This window comes from Lipomyces doorenjongii, assembly GCF_038497915.1.
Source record: "Lipomyces doorenjongii strain NRRL Y-27504 unplaced genomic scaffold V1508scaffold_48, whole genome shotgun sequence".
NCBI classification, from domain to species: Eukaryota; Fungi; Ascomycota; class Lipomycetes; order Lipomycetales; family Lipomycetaceae; genus Lipomyces; species Lipomyces doorenjongii.
Window position 1 is genome coordinate 25,096 of NW_027118115.1, and position 21,455 is coordinate 46,550.

Here is a 21,455-nt window from a genome sequence, read left to right on the forward strand (position 1 = left end):
TACATGCCGGACGACTTCCGGAGTCCAAACCTACTCAGCTGATGGTATCTCTGCATCTTAAGCAGCTACAATGTTATTCGTAAGCGACGTATCCCAGCTTTGCTCGTTTGCTACCCGATTCCAGTAAGGGTTAGTCTCGCCGCGCGGGACAATTTGAACATAACGGTTGCCTCGGATCTATTCGCGGAGCTCCGACATTGATTCTGATTGGTCGATTAAATATTTTGGATCTAAATTAATGAGTGCGGACTTGTCTCATTCACAAGTTTTCCGGAATAGAGAAAGGAAAAAGCCAACGAGCTGACTCAGCACTGATTATGTGACAATCCAAACTAATTATGGCGCAATAATATTTCAACTATGTATGCATTAATCCCAATACCATATGTGCTGCACTCTGTAACAAGCATAATCAAAGAATCCTCGAACAAATAGCCACCTAAACCCAGTATTAATAAAATAATCCAAAGCAATTTTCGCATGTCATCGCATATAAACGCCATTACTGAAGAGGAAACACGACAAAGTGTCGAATAAACGGAAACCAGAAGACTCATAACAAAAGAGGAGAATAAGACGAAGAAAACCCACAATTCTAGCCGAAAGAAGTGAGTTATACACATAAATAAACCCTGATCAAAATGTAAGTTTCTTCGTGAGTATACTTGTATAAAATTTATTCGTCAATCGCGCGGTACTGGTCATCATGCAGTCCAACAGCATCGGCCCCGACGAGATCGCCTGTTGAAAAGCTAGTGGATTATTCTCGTTCAGCATTGTGGAATCTTGGTGCTCGGTGCGCGGTCAAGATCCTGTGCAATATCGTCTTCTTGTTACGTTCCAAGTTTGACGCGTCCATGAAATCGAGATATGAAAAGCTTCCGTCGCAATAGCCGAGAATATGATTTGCTTTGGCAGATCGGACTTCAGAAAAGTCAATGCAGACGCGAACAGCGTCAGGTTCAGGGTTCCAAGTGTACAACTCCAACTCCGCGGGAATGTTTACCATCCAAGGGAATAGCGACAAGAAATCATCGTGATAAGCCTCGTCGAGCGTAACAGTAGTCCTTACCGTAATCCACGGTTCGTCATGAATATGTGTGATATCTTTACCCTCTTTCGTCGCATCAACCTCTGACAGAAGTCCGTAGCATGATGTTTCTGGCCGTTCTAGAAGCCCGCTAACGATCGAGGAAATTGCAGTCTTAGAAGCCTCCCATTGGAAGCGAGACTCCCGCTCAAGTTCCTGCCAACTTTGGTCGACGACGTGTCTCGAAGAAGCACTAATCAATTGATTCCAAACCTCCTTGACCTTATCCAGTCCAATCTCGGCCATTGATGGATACCCCGTCAGAGCAACAGAACCCTTGACCGGAATATTTCGGATAGCAAATTCCCCAACTGGCATATCAAGTGCGACATCAATTGTGCCTCTCATATCAACGTTGGCCTCGCCGCCGAAGAACATCTTCTGTACAATTTTCTTGAACACTGCCTGATCCGTGATCTCAATCGGCACATCTGAAATTTCGGAAACAACTTGAATATACCCTTCTGGTGTGTAAAAACTCTGAGCAGGAGTCCACTCCGAAATCACAAGAACACCGAACTTGTCGCCTTGATAGTACATGTCGGACCATCCACGAAGATTGTTGATCGCGATTGTGAAGTCGAGTTCTTTAGGTAACTCGATGACAGCGTTCACAAGCGCAGAAAGGCGCGGCAATCCCGGTGTGTCCCCTCGAGGCGGCATAGCGACCTTGACACGAGACAAACCGAAGGACTTGACCATTTTGTCTGTGCCGCCGTCCTCGCTCTTACGACCTGGTACAGGAACAGGGATCGAGACTACCTCGAGGAGGTCAGCGACCCACGATGGGAAGTTTGGAATATTCTGCGACGGCTTGCCGCGGACGTAAACGGTGATCTTCTCACCGGCGAGGTACTGCTGAAGATATCTGTCCATTGACGACGAGTCAGACTTATCTTTTGGGCAAGGTTGGGTGAACGGACGCGGAATGCTAGCAACTTGCGACGTGACCTTCAAATCGACAACATCTTTTGGACGGACGAGAAGCGACTCCGAATGTGCGACAGCAAGACTAACAATTTGGCGCGGCTCACAGGCAGCAGCTTCGACGATCCAGTCGAGACCAGGAAGGTTAACATGCACAGGGTACGGATTACGTGCAGTTGCGGCGACTCGAACCTGGATGCCTTCTTTGCCGGGAATTTCCGAAAATTTGAATTCTGAAACGGTGAACGGAATTGAACCTCCAATCGCGGCTAGAACGTCAAAATGTCAGCTTACAAACCACTCGAATAATGTGTAAGGAATTCACTATGACTTGCCAACCCTCCACAGGACAAAATCTCCTTCTTTTGGAACAATTTCATATACACTCTTTAACCAAATTACATAGTACGTCATTACAATGTAGCCCCATTTGATATACTCTTCAAGGGGAACGGCAGAGGTTACTCACCTTGTAACTTGACATCGTGCGAGACATGGTGAGTTCCAAGAGGCAAAATCCCGGATCGTAGCGGCAAGTCCGAGTCTCCTCGGAATACCGCATTCTGCAGCTTTCCCTGTAAATACTCCTGTACTAATTTTGCAATTTCTTCAGCAGACGCGATATCCTCAACCGTGCTGATAAAGTCGATCGGCGTGACGTGATTGTCTCTAATGTCGACGACGATATTGGGTACCGACGCGCGTCCGACAACATGGAGATTGTGGTTCTCGTCCACATGTGAAATAAACAAGAAAGTATCCTCGATCTCAGCCTTGCGCATAATGTTCGTGGCGATACGGCCAAAAATCCGTGTCGGCTTGTCCTTTACGCGTGATGAATCAAATGACACTTCGCCAATGACATGAGCTTGTAGTCCCTCCGATGATAAGTTTTCAACGGACACGGATGAAACGTTGAGGTTCAGCGCCTGCTTGGCGTACAACTCAGGCGCCTTAATTTTCACGAGATGCCCAGTCAAAAGAGAAATACATAGACAGAGTGCGATAAGGGTGCCGATGATCACCGGCCACTTGATGCATGACAGAGCACGCAGAATAAGCGGACGCTTTCGCACATTTCGCGGCTGAAAATATGACTCGTCAAACTCGTCGTCGTAGTATCCAGGAGAGTATGGTGTGTGGACGAGGAGCGTAGAGGAATCTGTTGCTTTTGGTGAAACGTTTGCGTAGGGAGGCGGTGAATCGCGAGGAATGTCGATTAGCAGTGGCGTCCGGGAGCTGGAGGACCCGTGGGCATCATTGCGGGTCTCAAACGCCAGTTCCGGCATTTTGTGTATGATTCAACTATGCAGTTTACTAAATGACGCAGAAAATATACGGGTGATGTGCGAAGATATTTGCGAACAAGAGGAAAAAGTTGGTGCGAATACAACACGATTCTGTTAAGACCACCATCTCGTAGGCGGAGCAAACTGTCACCTTCCAGCGGCAGCCTTAGTTGGCAGAAATTTAACGCTATCCCCAGATTAGCAATAGTAGAACCATGGCGTTGATATTTATTGTTCTGGTTTCCTCCTCACGTCCACCTCACGAAAGGGACCCTTAACCTGTTTACGAATAGTCCTGATTTTGTGTTTGCGGACGGCATGCGCTAATATTATTCTGCTAGCTGCACGTTGGATTGAATCTGAAATAGGCATTGGGGGGTAACTCCCCTGCCTTTTGTCACATCTAAACGTTAAAATATTTGTGACGTAGCCTGAGAGCCCGTGACTTTTGTGTGACCAACGAAAAAAAGAGTCAGTTTCTCCGGGGACGAATATTTAAATGCAAGCATCGAAACAACGCTTCATCGCACGCTTTACCACGGCAGAGATTTTACGGCCCTCCAGCGCACTCAATTAGGTCCTTTCCGAATTCGCGACGCTTCACTTTACTCGTCTTCCTCAGTCCGACATTTGTATCTAGCTTCTGCGCGTAACGACCTTGACCCCTGCAGGCTATGGCACATACGCTGAAAACGTCGATTCGGGCACTGTCAGGTAGTTCCGCCCGGTTTTCCACCGCAGCTGTGTCATCTAAGCCCCGACACCTACTTTCTATCGCAAGTCTAAGTCCGGCGGAGTTGGGCTACCTCGTCGACAGAGCCTCACATTACCGGCATCTGATTAAGACAGACTCGTTTTCCATTGAATCCGAGCGATTGACGCTATTGGGCCACACGATTGCACTCTTGTTCTCCAAGCGAAGTACACGGACCCGTGTCTCGTCCGAGGCTGCGATTAACTATCTTGGTGGACACCCAATGTTCCTCGGCAAAGACGACATCCAGCTCGGTGTCAACGAGTCGCTTTTCGATACCTCTCGTGTGATCTCGTCCATGACATCCGGCATTGTCGCACGAGTCGGTCCGCATTCTGATATTGTTGGCTTATCTGCCGCGTCGTCTGTTCCGGTGATCAACGCGTTGTGCGACACGTATCATCCGCTGCAGGCTATAGCCGACATCCTGACAATCAAGGAATCCTTTAAGAACTTACCGGGCCTAAAACTGGCCTGGGTCGGCGACGCAAACAATGTGCTCAACGATCTTGCGACCGCGTGTGCTATGTCGGGAATAAATGTGTCCGTCGCCACGCCGTCTGCGTATCCTGTCAACAGCAGCGTGTTCGCAAATGTGCGCGAGACCGCGAGCGTCTCCGGTGTGACTGTCGAGGTTGGTCACGATCCTCTCGCCGCTGTGAAGCACGCGGACGTTATTGTGACTGATACTTGGATTTCAATGGGCCAAGAATCTGAGAAGCAGTTGCGTTTGCAACAATTCGCTGGGTTCCAGATCACGTCTCAGCTGGCTGACAAAGGCGGCGCGAAGAATACTTGGAAGTTCATGCATTGTCTGCCCCGAAAACCGCTGGAGGTATCGGACGAGGTGTTTTACTCGGACAGATCGCTTGTGTTTGATGAGGCTGAGAACAGACTGTACGCGATGCTGGCTGCGCTGGATGGATTTGTTGTAAAACAAGGAAAGTTGGAGTAGACGGGAAATAAATATATTCCTGTTACATATTAGGTATGCATCAATTTTGGAGGAATCATTGATATGCGTTTACGATGAACATATCAATCAGCTCTTTGTATAACAGATGCAGACGTACAGCATAAAATGTCTGCTTTGTATTTATAGTATATGTGATTTTATTGCAGAATTTTATTCACAGTCTACCAAGCGTACTCGTAGTTTCTATCTGTGACGACGGTGCAAATTGTCACTTATATCAGGAAGTAAAATAATCAGCTATCCTTGTAAAAAGCCCAGGTTCTATTCTCTGGCTGTGGCAACGCGGCAATTTGTATGGTCGTATCCATGCACAAACATAATCTAAAATTGGACTAAAATCGGTTTGCCAGAAACGTATCTTTCGTGTGAATCATATAAGGCATAGGCTGTAAATAAGTTGCTACACCGTGCGCTGCGGCGGCTTAGGACGACTTCGTCGCCTGACCTGAAAATTTCACAAGTTTGGGGTTTGTACAATTCTGGTAGAAGGCAGCTCCACATTCTCAAGCTGCAGGCATATTTCATACATATAGTATAGTCTGAGACACAGTCGCTACTTTCTGGAGACTGGGATTGGCCATTTTGCAAGAATATACGGGCTAGGTTTGGCTTTGATCTTATGGGATTGTCTCGCACCTCTGCATTGATACGAACACGACTGTCTATTACAACAAGAGCGCTATCTCACCACCAATTTAGCAAATTAGTCGAGGAAGTAAGATCTAAGAGGTATCAATATTGTCGACTGTCAGACTACTGTCAAGCCCCGTTACCCCCGCGTCAATTGCTTCTTGAGGGTTCAACAACTTCGAAATTGTTAGCGCGCACAACTGGACGTGCTAAGTATTCCAAAATGAGCACCCCGTACGGCGAAGACAACTTTCACCCAAATCCACCAGTTCATAGAATTGCTCCTACTGAAGTACCGGACGCGCTCGACAAGTCCCTATTCACCGTTGAGATAGAGCTTACTGCTCTCAAAATCGATCAACCACGAGAGCTACCGATATATAGGAAGCAATTTAAGAATGATTTATTATTGTTGCACTCTGTGTCGAATATTGTGAAGATAGAGAAGTACGACGGGGGAAAGAAGATGACGGATATTTTGCTGTTGCTGCGGCATGATATTAAGCTCGGTGGTAGGGGTATTATTTGAACGATCTACGAATATGTTTGTGGCTAATATGGAGAATATTCTCTAAATTAGACCTAAGCGGCATGAGCGAAGAGTTAACGACGTTTCTGAAAGAGAGACCGGGAGTTGAGGTTCTTCCTTATACGCTAGAGCTCGGCTATGATTTTTGGAGAACAGGTATGATTATGACGCCATCTTTACTGATGATTATCCGGGTGCGAGTGCGGACTTCTAATGACGCGCTAGATGAAATTTTAGCTGCGATTCTTCCCCCTGATCGTTTAGGTGAAGTCCCGTCTGGATTTACGATGACAGGTCACATTGGTAAGTGCAGGAGTTCTACTTCTATATCTGTTGAAAGTAAAATGCTGTGCGGTGAAGCAACAATATTATGCCAATCTAATGCATGACACTACTCAAATACCACAAATTTATAATGTATCAATATGGAATATGCTGAACGCCCGTCAAAGAATAGAAAAATCGCCAGGAACTCCGAAACCCATTTACTATACCAATGCTTGCTGTATGTACATTTTCTAGGCACTCACAAAACTAACACTATTTTTAAAGCACACATGAATCTTCGCGACGAGTATCTACCGTACAAGCGCATCATCGGCCAAATAGTCCTCGACAAGAATCCTAAAGTCCGCACTGTTGTTAATAAGCTTGATTCTATCGATACTGTATTTCGCACGTTTGAGATGGAAGTTCTTGCCGGCGAGCCCGATTTCAATGTCGAACAGCACGAATCGAATTGTCGATTCCGATTCGATTTCTCTAAAGTATACTGGAATTCGCGGTTACACACCGAACATGACAGATTGATATCGACGTTTAAAACTGGCGAAGCGGTGTGCGATGTGTTTGCGGGCGTTGGTCCGTTTGCCGTGCCGGCTGGAAAAAAGAACGTGATTGTGTTAGCCAATGATTTGAACAAGAATAGCTACGACAGCATGGTTCACAACATTAAGCTGAACAAGGTAAGTGAACATACCTGATTTCTCGATATCTGTCATGCTGCACGAATTTCGTGTGAGATAGAGGCTTTTCGAATTGTTCCTCGAGTGTCCCGTTTCTTGCGTTTCCGCTCCTTCCGCTCCTTGGTGATGAACATTTGGAAAAGGCCCAACCGAATGACGGTGACAAAATTGGCGATATCTAACATGGTTGATAATGTATATGATTTCTAACAGACCGGACCCAGGTGGACAAAACCGTATTCCCTTATAATCTTGATGGAAGGGATTTTATTCGGGTCTCGCGACGCGAACTCAAGAGCCTTGCGGAGGCGCAGAAGACAATGGTGATTCCAGCGCGGTCGCGGCACGCTAAGGACGAGAGTGGGAAACGCAAGGTGGAGATTATTCAGATTCCGCACCGGTATTCGCACTACGTTATGAATTTGCCGGATTCTGCGATAACTTTCTTAGGTAAGCAATATTTCTCAAAATTTTCCTTGCGGTTCGGGGTGTTGGATTGCGGGCAATGGGAGATGGCGTAGTAGACCGCTGGTCTTAGATAATTGGCTGCTATTCTATGCCAGTGATTGGTCTGCGTATGTAGACCGGCCGGGGGAGCGCGAGATTCGGTATGCGGGGCAGTCTCGATATGATCCTCAGACCGATTTGCGCGCAACAATTGGACGTCCGGAAGTCGAGAACAGACTGAGTGAAATGTCGGCGAGGACGAGTGCGTCTGAGATGAAATCCTCGAGTACAAGACGGGCGAAGTAGCCTTTTTGTTCTTGAGGAAATCGGGGCAGCAAAGCCAACGCAACTTTTCTGAAGTGTTGGTTCTGCCACGTTGTGTTGCGCAATCAGAAAGTGTAGCCGCCCACGCAACTCGGCCAATTTTTGCGCGCGTGTGTCGCTTTGCGCTAGACTAGATAGGGTCCTGACTGTACCTTATACTAGCCTCACTCGGAATAGCGTGAAACCTTAGCTAATGAACGATAGACGCGTTGAGAGGCCTCTACGCAGATGAAGACGACCCCGACGACGACGCCGAGTTGCCTTACATCCACGTCCACTGCTTCCACAAGTCCGATCCGAACGCGCCTAAGCCTGCGGATGACGAGGTGCATGTCGCACTTCAACAGGTCAGTATTTTTCTCGTTAGTTTGGGTGTGGAGCATAAATGGCTATGAGTCACGGTTTGCAAGGGGCAAGTAGGCTAGTCCGAATGGGGCATGGCAGCGGTGCAGGGATAAGCATATTGAGCTGTCCTCGTGAGGCACGGTGCTGGGCTTGGCTAGTGAGCTGTCTAGCGGTCTCCGAGGCTGCTCCCTCGAACATTGCGTTCTACGTCACGCACCGGTCGAGCAAGTCTGTGGCGGTGGACGTCCCGGTGGATAATACGATTGTCCACATGCTTGATGCAGCCTCGGCTAGCCAGTTTTAATATTAAATGTCATTTAACAGCTCATTGGACTTCCGTTTTTGGCTAACTATTTGCTCCTCCAGCGAATCGCATCCGCCCTAAAGTTCGAGATTTCGCTTTCTGCACTCTCCTTCCACTTTGTTAGAGCCGTGGCCCCCACAAAGGGAATGTACTGTGTCTCCTTTTTGCTACCTAAGGAGGTAGCGTTCGCCAGAGACCGTGTATAGAAGTGGTATAAACCATGAAGTACTAGTTCTGGGAAGACAATGGTTGTATATAGTAGATTACTTGATAATTCGTTTGCGAATAAAAGTTGTGCTTTTGAATATGGCTAGAATGCCCACAATCAGCATTAAATTTGGCGCGTTGGCTATTTGCGGTCTGATATTGTTTTGATTTGAAACGTGACTACTTGCGTCGAACGTCTCGCACAACTTCCTCTCGTCTCGTCTCATCTCATGAAGAGTAATTTCAAGTCTTCTGAATATTTATCATATGTGAAAAGTTATAATCTGCTTCAGAGTACAGTCTGTTCAAGATGGATCGCAGTTCGTTCTCGGAATCAAGTCGCGGTGATTTCCCACCCGTTACCAGTAGGCTCCCCTTTGCAGTCCCCATTCTGTATCTCATGTACTCACTTCTGGTATTAGTTAAGCTGAGAGTGACACCTTCGCCCTCTTTTATGGCGCTGGTTAGTAGCCTTTAGTCCATTTTGCGATTGTACAAACGATGACCATGAGTATTAGAATCGAGATGCCCCCGGTCCCATTCAGACGGTGTCACTCCGGCGCACACCGCCATCAGTCTTTCTGACTCACTGGTTGTCGCCTATTGCCGAAAGACGCGCCGAGCTCGTAAGTGGACTTTGTGCTCGTAATTGACGGTCTAATATGCTGTCTAGTTCGAGCACGTGAAGACCGTAGTCGCTTCCTCAAGCCTACATTCTCTTACGTCCCCCAAGCGTAAGATCATCCAGAGTCGGTCGCCTCACGCGCCGAGCCGTTTCCTCGTATGCACACATCTGTTTCTTCAACTTCTCGACGATGTTAACTAGATCTATAGAAGCTTAACACGACAAAACTTGTCTCGCCGCCCGTCTCACCGACACCCAAGCGAGAAACGGCCACAACTGTCCGCAAATCGTTGCAGACGCTGACACAGGTCTCGCCAAAACCCGTGGTGGCAACCACATTTGGCACACCACTTGCCAACAATGGTCGTAAATTCGCCCCGTCCACGGATCAGGAGAATATGCCAAGGAGTTCGGCTTCTACTGAGCTTGTGAGGACCGGCGCTGTGGTCACTATTGAGAAAACCGATGCTCTTGCGGTAGACGCTGCAGAGCTTGGATCTAGTATATCCAAGTTCATTGCAGTCCATCACGGCGACGAGCGCATGCCTAGCTTTAGCCATCCTGTTGATGACGACAGAGTCGATAAGTTGACAATCGGCAGCACGAACATCGCAAAGGGATGTTTTGTTAGGTCTCAAGCCGTCGCTGGTGGCGAGTCTATCGAGTCTACCACGCTATCTGAGATTCTCGTTGGTGATGAACACCAACAGAATGGTTTCACCGTTGGAATCGCGGACATAGAATCTGCACAACAGCCGTGGCCTGATTGCATCATACAAGGCGTTGCTGATGTAGAATCACACTTGCCGCCGACATCAGTTGATACTGGCACCGTTGGCCAGTTTGAAAGCTGCAATCCTAGTGACCAAGCCTCTTCATTGCCAGAGCCTGATGAGCCCACCGAGGCAATTGACGTTAGCCTGATGCCGTCGGAAGCCGCCAAGACAGTGACTCCTATTCCCACTTCTATTACTTCGCAGTCACGGAACATATTTGGGCCAGTTCGTCATCTGCTCAAGGTCGTCCACATTCTACACGTCTTTGCAATCATATGCGAGGCGCAAAAGCATTGCAAGAATGCCCACAATCACCGCACAAGAGCTGCGATCGTTGTAAGTCTGTTCACCCTACAGTTCGTGGACGATCCTAACACGCTCAAAAGAGAACCGTACGCAGGGGGCTGAAGGGCATGAGCCAGCCATTTGTGGGATCGATTGGGGATCGACTGGACAAGATCAAGCACGAATTCGAGACAGAAGTCGCGAACGCCAATCGAGAGCCCAAAGTTGTCTGGAACAGACTTGCAGCGGAACTGTTGCTTAACTTAATAAATGCCGATTTGCCCTCCAGGCTTAATCCATTTGCGGGTACACTTCAGTTGGTTGCTAGTCTTTCGCCTACCACTACTCAACGAGCATCATATTTGGTGAGTACTTTTGAAAGCGTACTTCTACCGATCCTGTATCCTTATGATATTTAGAGATACGCCAAGACGGGAGTGCAAGTTGTAATCAACGCGCTATCGCCGACGCGTCGCGCTCAGTCATCTGGTAGACAGTCTCCTCCCATTCGGCTCCCGTCACGCAGAGGCAGCGAGCCGTTTTATGGTTCTCCGACCAAGGATGATGTGTATTCGGATCTCCCGCTGTATTTGCTTGTTTGCATTCAGCAGGTAGTATGACCTGATTATAGTGCTATTACAATTAGTTGATGATTGTATAGGAGCTGAAACACCGGAAAATGCTGACATCGACAACATCAACGAAACAAGCAGGTCCTGTAATGAAGGGCAACAATGTGCACCCCTTTGTATCGTCTCAGCTGAAAGTCTATTGGCTAACCATGCTCGCACAGAAGTTTTTAGAACAGCCAATTGGCTCAGGTCCCGCTGCTCCATATGTTCCTAATCAGCTGTTGGATCTCGTGGATTCCAGTCCAGACTCACAGCAGCCAAAGCAAGTTCGGCTATTGTCGTCATCAGCGCAAGAACAATCGCGTCCATTGTTCCCGATTTCACCATCCACAGATTCAGACGATGTGTTGCTGATAATCCTTGACCGCCTTCAGGAAGCACTCGATTCCACATTATTCAAGCCGCCAGCACAGGATGACAAGCTGATGGTTAGTAACGATGCCCAGGCAGTTTCAGACGGATTCTGCACCACTTCGCCATCATCTCAACCGGATCCGCGACAGGAGGCTGCGTTCCATACGCAAAGTTTCCTCCAATGGGAGTCGTCTTCGACTCGTCCCCCACTATTTGGTCCTGAGGCGGGGATTGAAGTCAGCTCGACAAACTTGGTGAGTCCAACTTGATACTGGAGGTCCAAAGACTTGACGCCTAACTGTCTCCGAGTCGGAGGTGCTGTGGTCCACGCCTATTCGCCCTTGCACGGAATGGGAAAACTCTCAATTGGCAGTTGCGCAGCCAATTGACGAGCAGGTGACCCCAGAATTCCAAACGGATATCGTTCAAACTCCTTCCAGTCCAGTTGGGTGCACTGCCGCAAATGAAGTCAACGCTAAGCCAAACCAGCTTGACTCTGGCAAGGAGATCGCTGCAGCAAAAATGAGAATGGTATGTACTTTGTTTTAGAGGTTTTGAAGAATGCTAACACGCGGGTAGGCGGACATTTTCAACCGTGCGAAGGAGACCTTCGGACCTGTGAAGTCGAAAGCTGAGCCTACTAACTTAAGGACGGTGACGCCGATTGGTGCCGTCACGTCTTCTATCAAGTACCTCGTTGCCAACACTACTGATGTAGTGAAGGCTAGACATAATTGGGTTTGTTTGGATTGCACGGATTTCCAGAACGAATGAAATAACCGAAATTGTTAGGATCTCGCTGTTCTTACTGCCCATACATGTGCATTGTCAGCCCGCCCCACAACTTGGTCAGCTGTCGCGAGAGAGAGTCAACTTAGGAACCTGGTTCGAAGTCCAGTGAGGTTTAGTCTGTCAGCGCTAATCTGAATTTACAGGTTATTGATATTTCAAAACTGAGATCAGGCTTAAATGTGCGAAGGGATCTCAGCACTGCTGCTTCTAGACCGCCCGTGACGCAAAATCGCGTTTTCGGATCATGGAGTGAGGAGAGGAAACTGTCTGTCAGATCAATCGGGAGAAGCACCGGGGTACCTCATTCATCCGGTCTCGCCAGACAAGTTCTGCATGCACTACCCTCTGAATACCAGCAACATCAGCAGGATTCTAACAACGACATTGAATCTAATGAGGACGAAGTGGGCATGAGTATAGAATTATCTACCGGCATGATTGGCGACGAAGGGGAATATTTAGTCGGTAGTGAATTATCCAAAGATGCCTCTCTGAAGGTGTTTCAAAGCATAAACCACAGCGGCGCTACTGAAACTCTGTCAAGGAGCCATAAAGTTGGCTTGCTACCAATCGCTAGTGGTCGAAGCAGTAGAAATTGGACTACAAGCAATCTTGCTTACGTAGAAGATGATGATCATCCATATATTCTCGGCTCAGAGCACAGTTATGATGCACAGAACCCAGCTGCTCAAGATGAACAAGACAAGCTTGATGATATTTCATTGCATAGCGACGTTTCACCTTACGCGATCGCTAGGTCCTCAGATTCCAGGATTCAATTGACCGGACTGTTCGGTAGCGACAAGCAGCGCGAGACTTCCGGTTTAACACATCAGATTCGACCGTCCCCCACAGACGACAAAACCGAGGGAGAGGAAAGCAATCAACCCAATGGCCACTTCAGAGATGATGGTGTGTCGTTGCCAGCAAATGAGTATGAGGAGGATAAAAGTCATACAGCACGGACTTCAAGGAATATTGAATACATTGCGTCAGCAGGGGATGATATGGATATAGAACATATTTCATCCGTTCTAAATACAGAGGATCAAAACTGTGAACAAGATCTTTTTATTGCCAAAGCAGACGAGAAATGTGACAAATTTGTGCAGGACGGTGATGCGTCGCTTGATGGTAATGAGTTATTGAACTGTCAGGTTGAGACTGCCGAGATCGTGGATACCGACTGTTCCCAGATGCTTGTGTGTCCGGAGGCACCCACCACCGAGATTTCGAGGACTGCAGTAGATGAGATGGTTAGTCTTCTAGTTTCGGATGCCCCAACTTCGCAAATTTGGGCGGTTCAAGATTCTCACACGGAAACTGAGCTGCATAGCGAGGTCCTCGACGACCATTCGAAGCACAGAGTTCTATTTATCTCTCAAGTTGAGCCGACGCGAGCTGAAATGCGTGCTATTCAGATCACGCACATGAACGGTGACTGGCAGATAGTGCGATATGTTGAAGCTCCTCCTGAGACTACGATATTAGACTCTGTTCTGGCGACTGATGATCAATTACGGGACATCGAGGTCTTGTTTTGCAGAAGTTTGTGGCTGCTTGTCGCGCAGTATGAAAGGAAGTCAGGGCAGACTGGCCAAGCCAACCGAAGTACTCTTCTCGTAGAGGTGGCTAAGGATACAAATAACAACCGATTTGCAGAGCCGAGCCACGGCATTGATGGCAAGACCGGGCAGGTTCCCGTCGCGGGCTTCGATGGGCGAAATACACAATCAGCCATTGGTAAACGGTCAACGCGGAGTACTCACTCCATTCTTGGGCTCCTACTATTTGTGACTATATTAATGTCTATGATCTGTGCTTGTGGCTGGTTTTGGTATATTCCTATCATTTTGTCTATGATATTCTTGACGCTAACTATTTTAGGTATAACTTCCTATTACTGATGGCCGAAGTCTGGGAATTCCTTGATAGGGGTATGTGGTATTACTTGAACCGGCGACAGCGAGTCGAATTACTGGACGAAATCTACTTCAAGAGAAAAAGAAGCTTTTATTTGATGGCAAGATTCGTAGTCGCCTATATGAAAGAGTATTTCGGGCCCCAGCCACGTACGTTTGTCACATGATGAAGATGCATGCCATCGACATATTGACGTGGATGGACGAGCACTCACGAAGTGCATTTATTGCATATGGTGAGTGTTACGGATTTAGAGTTCTGAATACTAATGCGTTATTGATTGACCTGTGAGATTTATTTGTTATATCCTGTTCCTGGCTTAATTTAGCGGTAGACACTGTTCGCGAATATTCTGTGCTGATGATGACTTTAGCTATTTCTTCATGTGAGTTATGGCGACTTCTGATATCCTTAGTGTGAATTTGCTTATGTAGTCAAATAAAAGTTTAATCGACAGGCGAGATATAATGGAATTCTTGGAATTCTATTCGCTTTGATCATCCTCTATAAGTGAGTTCTAGACGTCCGCATAGGCTATTTTCCCTCTATAAGACCACACCGACTAAAAATCGCGGAATTAGTGTGCGTGCGTCCCAGCCCCTGCATATCCATCAATCCGCATCTTGTCTGTATCGCATTCACTTTGAATCCCGTGCCGTATTCATTACTTTGGTCTCCAATTATTGTATCTGTGCAAATGTCTGTACGAATATGGTGTAATCGTAGCTAAAAATGCCGATGTATATAGTAACTATATACATTATGGGCTGAAAACCAATTGAACTTGTAACCCCCCCAGTGTCCTGTTGATGACTGTTATGTATAACCAAAAAATGGCCCACTACGCTTTAAGTAGCTCTTTTTGTGGTTGTGTGTCACAACAGTGGTTGGCTCCGGATGGCCAAGCTGGTAAGGCGTCAGGCTGTAATGGTTTCCCTAAGGGTCAATTACCTGAAAATCGCGTGTTCGAGTCACGCTCCGGAGAAACTTCTTTTTTATTTTTTTGGGTGGCAGCCGAGCTCCCCATATTTTGATCTAATTCGGTTCTCTACCTGCATAAATATTTGTGCTTGTGTCAAATGTCAAGGCCGGTCGAGTCGTAAAATGCCACTCCTGTGGTCAACTCCGATTATGATCGAGTGTACCGCGCAAACTGTACGTACGGCCTTGCCGAAAACGAATTACGACAGTGCTACATCGACGTGAACCCGCATGTTTTGTCCACCGCTCGTAATGTCATCAATGCGCGTACTGCGAACAAATTATGTTTAAATAATACTATTAATACCTTTTCACGACCGTCATAGCAGTCACCAACTAGCCGCAAATGAAAAATATTTAACAGAAATATAAAATCACATGACGAAACCAACACTCGTGCTTCATACAAAAGAGAAATAACGATTCAAACGCCTTTATAATTAGTAGTAGTGCCTAGAGTGAGAATATACGTGACGTTCCATGTACACTTCATCAATAAAACTAACAATATTCGAAACTTTCTATAACAAAAAGAGGGCTAACAAGCAGTCGGTCTAGTAACGCATAAAACATATGAATGAATGTACCTATGAATGAATGAATGAATGAATGACGAAAACATATCAATACTAATGCGACACATAACCGGTTCCAAACTTTTCCTTATCTCACAAATGAAATTGTCACGATTCCGGACCAAATCTGACGACGTATTCGCTACCGTGCCGTGGCATATCATGTCCACACACAATCAAACGTAATTATTCGGCTGTACTGGAGTCGGTTGTTCCACATACGTATCACCATTATCGCTGCCGACTTTTGACGTCAGCGAGGAAAGACTGTGATCATCGTTATCAAGTTCTGGTGATGTGATAGGCACGCGGTCTTCTTCGACGTCGTAGGACGAAGATGAGGCAACGGAAAATTTTTTCTGTGTGAATCCTATACAATTAAATAATGTTAGCAGGCTGAATCAAAACGCGAGATGGGCGAAAACAGGATGCTAAAAAGAAAAGAAAATCCACGCAGGGCAAAACTCCAATGGTTATGCAATAACCGTGAGGAAAAATGAGCCACCTTTTTCAATTTGTGCCTCTCCTCTGCCTTGTGCGAAAATCTAAATAAAATGCTGCTTGCCGTTACTAGAGATAATGCCATCCGAATTAGCGGTCACACTGTCAGATCCATTGGATGCCGACACAGTTGGGACATTATCATCCAATTTTTCCTTGCTCATAGCTACACTAATAGATGTAATTCCGATTTGGTCGGGCTCGAGGTCTCTAAGGTACTCGAATTCGCCCATACGGATCTGTTCGCGGATGATGTCGACGTCAAGCGGCCAGAATAGTTTCTGTCCAGCCTTGACCAAGAATCTGGGTAAGAGACACGCAGTCGCTGTGACCAGGACGCAAGCCCAGAATATGAGACTGCCGTAGACTTGATTCGCTGCACCATAGAACGCTGCCGAGTACAGTGATGCCGTGTACACCCCTGTCCAGAAGAACAAGAGCAAAGTGGAAATGGCCACAATGAGGCAGAAGAGCCAGTCCCATCGGTACTGATTTAGCAGAACGTAAACGTTTGCAACAATGATAGCTGCGGTTGCGACGAAAACACCCATCGATTCTCGCTGATTGAGTTGTAGGCCGGAGGGGGTGACGAAACCACCAGTGTAAAATAACAAGTATGTGAAGAAGAAACAGATAACAGACTGATACAGTCCATCGAATATGTACATCCAGAACTTCTTCTGCGTCCAGTCTAGCCGTAGAATACCACGTTGGTACAGTTCGGGAACGGCAAGCGATACCTTGTCGTCGACATCCTGATCAAGTATACCCATCAGAATAACTGGCAATGAAGTAAACGCCAGATTGTAAAGCAAGATATAGGTGTAATCGAACAAATACGAGCCGTCGAAGTCATTGTAAATCTGGTACCAAAAAAGTGAGAAGGTGAAGATAATATTCTTGTAGAAGAAATTCGCAGTCATCTCAGCAAGACGTCGATATGACCATCGCCCATGCACCAGCAGTAATCGGCTCAAAAACCTAAATTGACCAATGGCATAATCTGAAGACATGGCGGCTTGGCGACCTTCTTCACCAGCAATACCGACACCGATGTCAGCGGCCTGGATCATAGCAACGTCATTCGCGCCATCACCAATAGCAAGAGTCATGACATCAAGACCGTTCTTGACCATCTTAACAACTGCAGCTTTCTGAGCGGGGCTCACACGGCAACAGAGGACCGATTTGCACTGCTTGCACAGCAAGAGGAATCGCATCTTGAGAGCATCGTCCAATACCAACTTGAGGGCCTCACCATCAATGATCAGTGCATGTGTAGGTTCTGGGGGTGAATGATCTTTCTTGGCGGCTTCTAACTCCTCGACAGTGCCTTTCAATTCGAAGTACTGGCTCATGTATTCCATAAGCTTCTGTTCGGCCTCTTGCTGTCCACCTTCCGCCGAAACTTGGAACACAATGAGTTCCATATCCGTGTTCAAAATATTGCAAGAGAAGCCAATATTGATTGCAGTCTCCACACGATCGCCAGTAAGGACCCAGAGCTTGACACCAGCCTCCGCCAAGAGCGAAATCGCATCGGGCACACCATCCTGAAGTCTGTCTTCGATAGCAGTACCACCCAACAACGTCAACTCGCGTTCAATTCTATCAGACGCGATTTCCATTTTGTCCTCGCGATCAACAAGAGCAGCAGCCGCTTCATCGTACTCTTTACTCCACAATTCGTATTCTTCTTCTGTCAATACTCTCTGTGCGATACACAGCGTTCGGAGACCTTCGTTGGCGTAGAGCTCTAGATGCTGAGCGGTGGATTCTTTTAAATCCTCCTGACCATCTTTTCGGAGACGAGAGTAAATAACTGAGTCCGCACCCTTGCAAAACAAGACAATGCGATTGTCCTCCGGCATTCTTACAATAGCACTCATTCGCTTCCTCGTCGAATTGAACTCGAGCGTCGTGAGAACATTGTACTCCTGAATATGGCCCTGAACGTCGAGAATAACACCGCGCTGAGTACGGCCGATCAACGTGAACCCAACATCGCGGGCGGTACCGACGAGAGCAGCTTCATCTGGTGACTGCGCCTTGAACTCTAGCACAGGCGGGTCTTCGGAAACACGCTCGGTAAGAACGGAATGACAAAGAGCCAGAGCCAACATGAAATTGTGCGTAGCCTGCGCCTGTGCCTGTCCAGATTCACCTTTCAGATCCGCGATATACTGAGGCGCGACAAAAGTCATCTTGTCAGGATTGAGATAAGGATTGTTATAGATTAATTGAAGATCCTCAAGCATCTTCTCCTTCGAAATAATAATTTGGCGTAATGCTTTTGCACCTTCCACCTCAGCATTGAGACCTTGTCGCTTTTGGATACCCGCCATTGCTTCTGTATATGCTTCACCATACGAAACGCCATTGACAGTGACTTTCTTCAGCTCCATAACGTTCTGTGTCAACGTCCCGGTCTTATCCGAGAAGATATACTCAATCTGTCCCAGATCATCGGAGATATTCCACGATTTCGGTGTACACGGATAATCGATTGCCTCATAGTACATATATGTGTCAGACCAGATAAAGAATGCTTGGATAGTCTTGATAATTTCAATGGAGATGAACAACGAGATGGGCACAAGCGATTGGAATAGAATGACGCCGGTCCAAAAAGTGACTAGGCCGTCGACCGATGATCTCCCGCCAATTGAGCCGAACTCAAACCATTGGATTGTGTTATCTGACTTGCTCCATTCGATACCTTCGACAACCCCGGAGACGAAACAGAGAATGAATAGAATGAGAAAGTTATAGAGAACCTGATATTGTTAGAATACAATGAATACGCACATAAGTCAGTACAATTCACATACGTTGATGTTCAGTGCCCGTGTAATTCGACTTCGCTTACTCGGAGTTTCACCAGCATTGAGCATGATCTTCGTCTCCTCGCCAGTAAACATAACGACGCCAATAACCCACTGCGTGTTTCTGAGTGTGCACCCTCGCAATAAGAGATTATTGATCGTAATTGGCTCAGCCATTTCCTGAGGTGGCGAGCTGGGGTCGGCCCGATTGTTTTGCGACCATCTCATTACGCCTGAATACGCATACAAGTTCGGATGTGGCGCTTCAGACTCAATGATAAACGAAGCACGCTCACAGTCACGCGAATGCTTGATGTGGGAACCGCATCTCACGGCCTGACGAACTTTGAGATTTGTCTCACCATCCAAGTTCTTGGTCTCGACGTAGCATGCGCCATCCGAGTCAGATGTCGACAAAATGACAATGTCAGCGGGAATCTCATCGTCATTGCGAATCCGTACAAAATCGCCGACGCGAACGTTCTTCCAGAAACTCCGCTTAAACCGTGCTGTTCCAGGGATATCCCTGCTGTAGTCCATCACATTGCCATATGTGAGATCAATCGATGGTCTGCGATACTCTGGGATTGTAGCCATATCGTTGTCAAACGGGTTCTCCAGTCCAGGAGCAACATCGTGCGACCGACGAATCTCATGCATCTGAAATGACTCGGAAATTCGATGATCAGTGTATTCAGACTGAATTGTCGTCAAGGTCATTGCCCGACCGAGGTCGGTGTCCGAAAAATGATCGTCGTCGGCGGCTTCTTCCTCGCGCCGCCTTCGGTCTTTGGCGTCCATTTCCCTACGTTTCTTACTTCCACCGAGGTTACGTTTCAAGAATCGCAAAAATCTAATCGAGACGCGGGTGGAGGCCTTTTTGAATTTACGCCATAGTGAGACATTGTCCTCAGACACGTTGGGATTGTGCCAATTGGCCAGAATCTGAGTTGGCGAATTATTCAACTCCAGATCGAGAAGCGTGCGTCGGTAGTCTTCAATTGCATCCTTGATGGCTGTGACAGTGACGATGACAATGATAGGAACCGCGTCAAGACCGGGGTTGCTCGCACCAAAGATTGGGAAGATGCCCAAAATAACGATGAACAAGAAGTAAATGTTGGCAACATTGTGGAATTGCAGAAACAGGTTCTTTGGCACGAAAGAAAGGGGCGTATATTTTGCAGAGCGAGTCTTGTTGCGCGGGAACTGGGTGAGTGGCTGACCGTTCTCGTCGAGGTCATTTGGTGGCAGCGGCATGTTAACATACACACGACGGTGCGGATGTGATGACGCCGATACGTCGATGTCATCACCCTTGTTTTCGCCAGAAGACGAGATATCGTTCGCGATTCGTTCGGAAGCAGTGGAATGCCGTTTAAGTCTTGCGCCCAAGGACAGTCGGTGGAGACGGGACGACCGACGAGGGCGACCGTTGGGATGGCGTGTGGATGCCCATCGCAGGCGCCGGTGCCTGAGGTCGCTGCTGGATTCCAACTCCGGGACTTCCGGGACTTCCACCTGCTCGGCGCTCTCGACGACGTCCGGATCGGCTGCCATAACTGCAGGAGAAGTGTGAGAGAGAGGTGTAGAGGGAGGGTAGAGGCTAAAACTGGAAGGCGGCAGTGGGAAGTGAAAGTCGGCGAAGGGTGTGAGGCAGCGGAGCGTGTAGGCGCAGCGAACAAAAGCGCAGCGGCTAGCAGCGGCTTACGTCTGGCGACTTGCGCAGGGGCTCCTGCTGCACACCGCCTCCGAAGACACACTAACCCGGCCCTACCAGTCATCGCAGCTATTATTATTCTAATCGAGTTTCGAACTGACAAAGCCCTATAAAACACATACACCGCAATCCATATCATACGCAAAAGTGTTCCAAGTAAGAGACATCTCGCGAATTTCCAGATTTCCGCGCTGATTCGTTGTCTCAACCTGCTGCCGGACCTCCGGAACTCTCGGATGCATTGCTACGTACATCCCTTCCAATATTACTTTGCACTCTTGCGAGGTAGATTCATTATGTAGATGCAGCAGCCATGTTGCCACCTAACTCATTAGCTCTAATTGGCCCTGGGCCGTATAAGCAGTGGACGTGACTTCCCAGGGAAGGCGAATATAACAATGCTAAAAGTTATTGCGTACTTTCGCCATACTTGCCCATGTCAGCTGGGGCTGTGCTTCTCGGTTCTTGGTGTCATTAATTGATTGCGCACTGGCCGTAATCGGCAGCGGCGATCTCGGGCTCCGGCTAACTCCGCGGAACATCAGGGCTTGTGAGCCTATCATTAGTCTGTAACCCATGGTGGCTAGCAATAATGCATGAGCTTATTGGAGTAACCATAACCACTACAAAATAGTAATATGCAGATGAATTACACAGGTATACAGTATTATATTCTAAT

General features: G+C 47.4%; 8 protein-coding genes and 1 non-coding gene across 9 annotated transcripts; 6 read left to right on the plus strand and 3 right to left on the minus strand.

Annotated features, from left to right (window-relative positions):
- Positions 1 to 279: 279 nt before the first annotated feature.
- Positions 280 to 2,813, minus strand: V1508DRAFT_212864 (uncharacterized protein). The gene is made up of 2 exons (XM_066936245.1): positions 2,343 to 2,813; positions 280 to 2,286 (listed from the first exon to the last, which is right to left on the minus strand). Exons 1-2 carry the CDS (start codon positions 2,395 to 2,397, stop codon positions 761 to 763), a joined length of 1,581 nt encoding a protein of 526 aa, XP_066794241.1. The 5' UTR covers positions 2,398 to 2,813; the 3' UTR covers positions 280 to 760.
- On the minus strand, positions 2,479 to 3,306 carry V1508DRAFT_405634 (uncharacterized protein; the record flags this gene model as incomplete). Its single annotated transcript, XM_066938709.1, has 1 exon — positions 2,479 to 3,306. One exon carries the CDS (start codon positions 3,304 to 3,306, stop codon positions 2,479 to 2,481), a length of 828 nt encoding a protein of 275 aa, XP_066794242.1.
- A 269-nt stretch (positions 3,307 to 3,575) lies between these two features.
- Positions 3,576 to 5,205, plus strand: V1508DRAFT_422187 (Aspartate/ornithine carbamoyltransferase). The gene has a single exon (XM_066940987.1). It carries the CDS (start codon positions 3,981 to 3,983, stop codon positions 5,013 to 5,015), a length of 1,035 nt encoding a protein of 344 aa, XP_066794243.1. The 5' UTR covers positions 3,576 to 3,980; the 3' UTR covers positions 5,016 to 5,205.
- Positions 5,206 to 5,889: 684 nt separating this feature from the next.
- Positions 5,890 to 8,786, plus strand: V1508DRAFT_358251 (Met-10+ like-protein-domain-containing protein; the record flags this gene model as incomplete). The annotated part of the gene is made up of 7 exons (XM_066937053.1): positions 5,890 to 6,175; positions 6,247 to 6,351; positions 6,421 to 6,498; positions 6,748 to 7,160; positions 7,385 to 7,610; positions 8,136 to 8,278; positions 8,643 to 8,786. 7 exons carry the CDS (start codon positions 5,890 to 5,892, stop codon positions 8,784 to 8,786), a joined length of 1,395 nt encoding a protein of 464 aa, XP_066794244.1.
- Positions 8,787 to 8,942: 156 nt separating this feature from the next.
- V1508DRAFT_212946 (uncharacterized protein) lies at positions 8,943 to 10,997 on the plus strand. Its single transcript, XM_066936246.1, has 6 exons — positions 8,943 to 9,152; positions 9,210 to 9,250; positions 9,306 to 9,413; positions 9,461 to 9,568; positions 9,622 to 10,524; positions 10,575 to 10,997. Exons 1-6 carry the CDS (start codon positions 9,098 to 9,100, stop codon positions 10,890 to 10,892), a joined length of 1,533 nt encoding a protein of 510 aa, XP_066794245.1. The 5' UTR covers positions 8,943 to 9,097; the 3' UTR covers positions 10,893 to 10,997.
- Positions 10,998 to 11,254: 257 nt separating this feature from the next.
- V1508DRAFT_457095 (uncharacterized protein) lies at positions 11,255 to 12,360 on the plus strand (the record flags this gene model as incomplete). The annotated part of the gene is made up of 5 exons (XM_066942673.1): positions 11,255 to 11,713; positions 11,769 to 11,990; positions 12,039 to 12,082; positions 12,110 to 12,148; positions 12,225 to 12,360. 5 exons carry the CDS (start codon positions 11,255 to 11,257, stop codon positions 12,358 to 12,360), a joined length of 900 nt encoding a protein of 299 aa, XP_066794246.1.
- V1508DRAFT_212814 (uncharacterized protein) lies at positions 12,285 to 14,192 on the plus strand. Its single transcript, XM_066936244.1, has one exon. It carries the CDS (start codon positions 12,662 to 12,664, stop codon positions 14,156 to 14,158), a length of 1,497 nt encoding a protein of 498 aa, XP_066794247.1. The 5' UTR covers positions 12,285 to 12,661; the 3' UTR covers positions 14,159 to 14,192.
- Positions 14,193 to 15,065: 873 nt separating this feature from the next.
- On the plus strand, positions 15,066 to 15,159 carry V1508DRAFT_t72. Its single transcript has one exon. It is a non-coding gene; the product is annotated as a tRNA-Tyr (tRNA).
- Positions 15,160 to 16,275: 1,116 nt separating this feature from the next.
- On the minus strand, positions 16,276 to 20,616 carry V1508DRAFT_358254 (uncharacterized protein; the record flags this gene model as incomplete). Its single annotated transcript, XM_066937054.1, has 2 exons — positions 16,276 to 19,008; positions 19,063 to 20,616. 2 exons carry the CDS (start codon positions 20,614 to 20,616, stop codon positions 16,276 to 16,278), a joined length of 4,287 nt encoding a protein of 1,428 aa, XP_066794248.1.
- Positions 20,617 to 21,455: the final 839 nt, after the last annotated feature.

What these genes read in the sequence shown, in the direction of transcription:
- V1508DRAFT_212864 (XM_066936245.1), bottom strand. Translation starts at nt 2,397, where the DNA reads ATGAAATTGTTCCAAAAGAAGGAGATTTTGTCCTGTGGAGGGTTGGCA. An exon ending in TGGAGGGTTGGCAAGTCATA is followed by an intron (nt 2,287 to 2,342) that starts GTGAATTCCTTA and finishes TTGACGTTCTAG; the next exon opens with CCGCGATTGGAGGTTCAATT.
- V1508DRAFT_422187 (XM_066940987.1), top strand. Translation starts at nt 3,981, where the DNA reads ATGGCACATACGCTGAAAACGTCGATTCGGGCACTGTCAGGTAGTTCC.
- V1508DRAFT_212946 (XM_066936246.1), top strand. Translation starts at nt 9,098, where the DNA reads ATGGATCGCAGTTCGTTCTCGGAATCAAGTCGCGGTGATTTCCCACCC. An exon ending in CCGAAAGACGCGCCGAGCTC is followed by an intron (nt 9,414 to 9,460) that starts GTAAGTGGACTT and finishes TATGCTGTCTAG; the next exon opens with TTCGAGCACGTGAAGACCGT. An exon ending in GCACAAGAGCTGCGATCGTT is followed by an intron (nt 10,525 to 10,574) that starts GTAAGTCTGTTC and finishes CACGCTCAAAAG; the next exon opens with AGAACCGTACGCAGGGGGCT.
- V1508DRAFT_212814 (XM_066936244.1), top strand. Translation starts at nt 12,662, where the DNA reads ATGAGTATAGAATTATCTACCGGCATGATTGGCGACGAAGGGGAATAT.